The sequence below is a fragment of the Sinocyclocheilus anshuiensis genome, unplaced genomic scaffold, assembly GCF_001515605.1.
Source record: "Sinocyclocheilus anshuiensis isolate Anshui unplaced genomic scaffold, SAMN03320099.WGS_v1.1 scaffold676, whole genome shotgun sequence".
Classification (NCBI taxonomy): domain Eukaryota; kingdom Metazoa; phylum Chordata; class Actinopteri; order Cypriniformes; family Cyprinidae; genus Sinocyclocheilus; species Sinocyclocheilus anshuiensis.
Window position 1 is genome coordinate 3,394,912 of NW_015558579.1, and position 6,194 is coordinate 3,401,105.

At 38.9% G+C, this 6,194-nt stretch overlaps 2 protein-coding genes across 5 annotated transcripts in view; one reads left to right on the forward strand and one right to left on the reverse strand.

Annotated features, from left to right (window-relative positions):
* The window catches only part of LOC107679780 (60 kDa lysophospholipase), a 15,603-nt gene extending 14,511 nt beyond the window's left edge, over positions 1 to 1,092 (reverse strand). For all 4 annotated transcript variants that reach the window (XM_016475427.1, XM_016475425.1, XM_016475426.1 and 1 more), the window contains exon 1: positions 824 to 1,092. In XM_016475427.1, the coding sequence (XP_016330913.1) occupies positions 824 to 1,091 (268 nt within the window). In that variant the 5' untranslated portion in view covers position 1,092. The remainder of the gene's footprint in view (positions 1 to 823) is intronic.
* A 1,103-nt stretch (positions 1,093 to 2,195) lies between these two features.
* Positions 2,196 to 4,674, forward strand: arf6b (ADP-ribosylation factor 6b). The gene is made up of 2 exons (XM_016475428.1): positions 2,196 to 2,304; positions 2,497 to 4,674. Exon 2 carries the CDS (start codon positions 3,144 to 3,146, stop codon positions 3,669 to 3,671), a length of 528 nt encoding a protein of 175 aa, XP_016330914.1. The 5' UTR covers positions 2,196 to 2,304; positions 2,497 to 3,143; the 3' UTR covers positions 3,672 to 4,674.
* Positions 4,675 to 6,194: the final 1,520 nt, after the last annotated feature.

Here is a 6,194-nt window from a genome sequence, read left to right on the forward strand (position 1 = left end):
TAATTTCAAAATTATATATTGCATTTAAACAAAATGATTTTGGTGTGATTTCAACTAACAGAAAAATATATTTTTGTTTTATGATAATAATGGTAACTTTAAAATATGGTATTTTGCAAACTTACTAATAATATATGGCAAATTCTTTGCCCACAAATGTAAATTGGCATTGAAAAATCCTATTTTTACTCATTTAAAAACAGAAATAGGTCACTATTTGTATACGTTAAAAGAAATGATAAATAACAAGGCAAAAAACTGTCAATTATTGTAAAGCCTTAAATATATCCTTTAAATAATTTATAATGCATGAAATGAATATTTCTTGGCTATAGATTTTTTTTGTTTAATTTTTATTTTTTATCATTGTATTTTGATCCTAATATTTGAAGTGATGTGACTGATATGTAACTGATTTTCTATCTTTCTATGTTTATTGTTTAAACGATTGCAATTAAAAACAAATAGTGGCACTTTTCAACAGGTTAGTTAAAAGATATAGCAAACATGGCTCAGCTTCATTTGTTTACAGATGTCACATGCCACTTGGAATGATATTTATCACACATTAATTTTAATTTTAGCATGTCCAAGTACATTTGCGACAACTTTAGATTTATCCTTAAGATTATAATTAATTTCCAAAGACCCATGGATTAATGTGGACCCCCACTATTTAAACTGTTCCCACTGTTTTTTTTTGTATTGAAATGTGTGAAGGATATCGACAAATAATCCCATAAACGTGTCTGTAGTGCAGTATTAGTCGTACATATGTGAACCTCTTGCAGTCAGGTGTGTGAGCGATGCTGATGCAGTTTACCGTTATTATGATACGTCATTCCAATGGTTCCGCCGGTGTTTATGACCAGGACCCTCGCCTCGACATTTGGGCTGATATCGGGTGACTCTGAACTGCTAGAGTACCTCCTGCGAGTCTGTCCCGCGGCGCTCCGGCTCTTCTGCGACTGAACCCCTTCTGGCTGACTTAACCTGCTGCAGGAAAGCGCTCGACCCAGCGAGGTCAGGCTTGCTGAAGACGGAGCCGCCGTAGTGTGTTTCCATTCCGCCATATCTGACTCGCGACGCATAACTTTCCCAAAACCGAGCGACGCAGTTTCTTAAAGAGACAGCGCCTTGATTTTAAACACTGATAAAGGTACAGATGCTGGTAACGTACAAATCACCTTATTGTGACACTTGAGATAAAAAGTGTCGTTATTTGCTCAATTAATTGTAAATAATTAATAATAAATAATACTAATAATAACAATAATTAATAATAACTCTTATTTTATATAATTTAGACTTGCCAGGCCATCCATTGTAGCTGTAGTTCATTCATGAATTACCAATTTAATTCTTGTAGCTTCCTTGGCCTTGACCATATACATATAAAGATAACATTTACTCTCTTATTTGTTGTAGCCATAAATGTGTGCTGCTGTTGCATTTCCAAGCATTTTCTGTGTTTTTTCCACACTGTTCATTAGATGGATTGTTAGATGGTGACTTATTATGCTGATTACATTGTATACTGTTACATTGTTACACCAGTAGGTGGTGACAAGTGACTGTCTTCACAAGTCAGTTATGGGTCTTAGTAGGTAGACACCTATTTGTTTATGTATTTATTTTCTGGAAATCAATGGTAACCAAAATAGTTTGGTTACCAATATAGAATATCTTCTGTTGTGTTCCACAAAATAAATAAAGTCATACAGTTTTGTAACAACATGGGGGGGTTAGGAAACAGTCAAATTAAGTCACCTTTATTGATATAGTGCTTTATACAATACGGATTGTGCCAAAGCAGCTTTACAGTGTCAACAGAAAAAATATAGTTTGACATTAATGCAAGAGGACAATAACATAGTCATTTTCTTGCTAAAGTCAGTTCATTGATGATTCAGTGATGTCAAATAATGACAGAATTTTCACTTTTGGGTGAACTATCCGGTTATCAAGCCTTTCATGAGCACTGTCAACGTTTTTTATCTCAATTCATAACAACCATGTTATAATTTATTGGTTGGGATTTTTTTTTTATTCGCTTTATAGATTTGTCCTGTGTTATTGCTGATTGTACAGTAACAACTAATACTGTCGCTATGGCTAACTGCCCCGTGTTCTATGTCTCAGACTGTGTAATATATTGAATGGTGTGTGTGTGTGTATGAAAATCGGGCTGCAACGGTCATTTCCGCTGGTTCGCGTTGACGTAGTCAGTTTCACACTGAACTCGGCTGGTTTTAGGAGTGAACACCGGGGTTGAGACTGCTAGAGAATGGTGGGCCTCCGCAGGTAACTAAAATGCATTTAGTCGGTCTAAAATGAATGAAAATAACTTGTTAATGGTTATATTTTACATAACCTGTCGAAAATATGTGTAAAAAAGTGTGTGGTGGCGATTTTCTGTGGGTTGTTCGGCCGGCTAAGCTAGCAGGCTAAGTTGCCGTTTTTTGGCACTCCCTCTGAGCATCTCTTGTCTCTCAGGGGCACGTGAGACACACTTCGAATTCGGGACGGTTGAAATCGACGCGGCTCCGCTTCAGACGGACCAGATGACAGACCCACTGGCCGGCCAAATGAACGCTTTTCCGTCGAGGCTCTGAACGACTTCAGCTGCTATCCGGTTACATTTTGGGGGAAGGACGTGAAAGAGCCCCCGAGACTGACATTCACACGCCAAGAGGAAGTCTTGAAAGACCGCAGGCTCTTAAAGAGGCCTCGCAGCATTTACCAGACACACAGGAAAAGCACCGAAAAATCGCTCCATTTGTCGCTTTTCTGTGGATTATTATCGAGGGTGGCGTTTTTCAAACAGTCACCACCCTACAACCGAAGCAAAAGGCTTGAAAATCGAGCTTTGACCGTTTCACTTCTACTGAAAGTTTTCAGTAACCTTACCATCGTTTAATCAGCAACCAAGTGACCAGTATTGGCTGGAACTACATTTTATTCACTGTGACTTTGCGCCCTGTTTCCTGATAACATTATACACGTGTTCTGTTTACTTCCAAATTTGACATTCCCAAGAGGAAATCTTAAAGAAAAAGTGCTTGTATCTCACGTTTCAAATCTTTACCATATCAACCTTTTTCTTTTTGGTGGGAAGTAACCATTTATGAACAGTATACAAGATGGGGAAGATGCTGTCAAAGATATTTGGTAACAAAGAGATGAGAATATTGATGCTCGGACTGGATGCCGCCGGAAAAACCACCATCCTTTATAAGTTGAAACTCGGCCAGTCTGTGACCACCATCCCAACCGTTGGTTTCAACGTGGAGACAGTCACCTACAAAAACGTCAAGTTCAACGTGTGGGACGTGGGCGGACAAGATAAGATCCGTCCCCTCTGGCGACACTACTACACGGGCACGCAAGGGTTAATTTTTGTGGTGGATTGTGCTGATAGAGATCGCATTGACGAAGCCAGGCAAGAACTCCACCGTATCATCAACGACCGCGAGATGCGGGACGCCATCATTTTGATTTTCGCCAACAAGCAAGACCTGCCGGACGCCATGAAGCCACACGAGATCCAGGAGAAGCTGGGACTGACGCGCATCCGGGATAGGAATTGGTACGTGCAGCCGTCGTGCGCAACCACTGGTGATGGACTGTACGAAGGCTTAACTTGGTTAACATCTAACTACAAGTCTTAATGACACTGGCACTGACTCTGTAGGACAAATAAACTCAATATGGGGAAAAATCACACTCTCCACCCAATATTTGTGCTGTTTTGATTTAGAGTTAACATTTATTTTTGGTTCGTTTTCAAACGGCCCTCTTTGAAACAACGTAATGGGTTTGGCTTGCTTTTAGTTTCCTGTATACTGTGACACACACCATGGACTATTGCTTAACATGATAAAGGATTCCTGAATGAAGATTCTTTTTTTTTTTTTCGATTGTAGGTTTTCTATATTTGTTTTCTCTCCTTCAGCTTCTTTCTTTGAGATATCAGAGTAAAAAAAAATGGAGTTTGTCTCCAGCAAACAGTCCAATAGTGTGTTAAAGGCATTTTATACCAAGATGTATCAAAACTGTCCAGGCATCCACTGTAGCAAAGCACAGTTTTGCTGAGGAGGTTGTAGCATACTAATTGTAGGTAGCTATGTGGTGTAACGGGTTTTAAACCGTGCCATAGTTATGATATCACTGACATCCAATGATAATCAACATGTAAATGAGTCCATGGAACATTTTATGCAAAAGTCTAATCGCGGAAGGCGGACTTACCACAGACATAACTTATATTCATACAGCATAGTCGAACCGAGTGATGTCTTGTTCTCGAAAGCTTGAAAAAAAACACAAAGTTTTTTTTTGTCTGCATTGCAGTGTAGCCCAAAACAAGTTCAACGTTAAAGAGACTTTTTTAAACATCGAGGGATGCCTTTTGTAGCCCTTTTACCATTTAGGCTAATTGCATTGACCAGATTGTCTTTGACTTACACTCATGTGTCTCTAAAATGTGAGAATGTTACATTCTTGCATTTCAAGTGTAGTGCTTGCGGTAGAGTGGACTGGATTTGTCATTTTGGAGAGAAATGTTTCATTCTATTCATTTCCTCTCTTTGCTTTAATCATTTTGAGAAACATGTACAGAAACAGCTATGTAATTGTAACCTCAAATTAAACTTAGTCATTTTAACGCTCTTAGTTCATTCTTGTTCTGACTAATTCATGCTGTCTTTGATGCCTATCGATGCACTGGAGTTTCCACCGTCACTTACCGAGCCAAACCAAAGTCAGATGGAAAATTAATTTAGCGCTGCTTTAAAATTCCTCTTTCTTTTTAGTTTTGTTCTAGGTAGCACGCATGGAAAATATTTTCCTATTTGCACAATATTTTCCAAACCTGGGACTCCAAGCACTTTGGAATCCGTAGCAGATAAGATTCTAAAGAATGTGTGTTGGGTTTAATGTTTGACCTCTTCATGTGTTCGCACACAGGACTGCAGACACCTTTCTAACATATGTGAACTGGCACATTTTCAGTGAGTGATTTAATTTCTGAAAGCCTAGAGAGCAACGTCACAGTGCAGTAACTCTTAGATCCTCCTTTAACGTCTTATCACAAATATTTGTTATATGAACATTTTAGTTTAATCTCCCAAAATAAGCTGTGTCAGGATTGTGCTGTTTTGCAGGCTGGCCCCACCCCCCAGCAAATCCCACTGTAAAAACAGGATGTCTCCCACTTGCTCTCTAAAGGCCGCACAGCTGCGAAACTTGCACACAGAGAAGAGTAATGGGCGGCCGGCGCTGGGCGGCAGAAATGCTGCTCTTGCTGACACAGCTGTTAATAACAAGTGCTGTGATCACTTGTTGCTTTGCGCACCATCTTGAATGATTGTTAAACTGCTAGGCTGTTTCTTCTGCCTCACATGCCAGTATTCAGATCAGCCGTGGCCACATCAGCCGCTCACATTGCCGGAAATGAGCTTGACTGCTGACATATTGACGGTTGTTTTTGGGGGTTTTTTCTCCATTTTTTTAACAGAAGTTTTGGTGCATTTCCTTTTAATGTGAGAAATACTGTACTGGTAAAGGAGTGGTTACAGATTTTCAGACTAATCAGTTCTGAGGGATCAAGCAGCTACTGCCAACTTGTTGAGACCTGCTGTTAAACCATAATAGAGACTTTTGCATGTCATATTTACAAGGTCAGAACTGTTTGATTTACGAAACAGGTGATTGTCACACACACCATGTATTATGGCTGCTTCTTATCTTTCTTATTTGGTATGTAGTTTGCCGCATATGAGTTTATGAATAACTCTGTAGGTCACAAGTGTGAATGATCTCATTTATTCCCTCTTTAGATACATTTATCATTTCTTTAAACATGCTTCTGAAAGAAGTCTCGTTCTCACACAGGGTTTAATTGATCAAAATACTGTAAAAACTGGTTACCATTATAACCATTATTTTAAAATTTAATTTATTCCTGTGATCGCAAAGCTGAATTTTCAGCAGCCATTACCCCAGTTATGCAGCTTTATGGAAAATGTGATACACACTTTTTTCCCCCATAGAAAGCATTTATTTAAAGAGATTTTGATCAATTACATGTGTCCCTGCTGAAAACTATATATATTCTGTAACAACGGTTTCCCCTCTGTTTTCATATCAGCAGTTTTTCATCACGTGTGTGTGTGTGTGTGTGTGTGTGTGTG

Coding starts and splice junctions, on each gene's coding strand:
- arf6b (XM_016475428.1), top strand. CDS start 3,144: ATGGGGAAGATGCTGTCAAAGATATTTGGTAACAAAGAGATGAGAATA.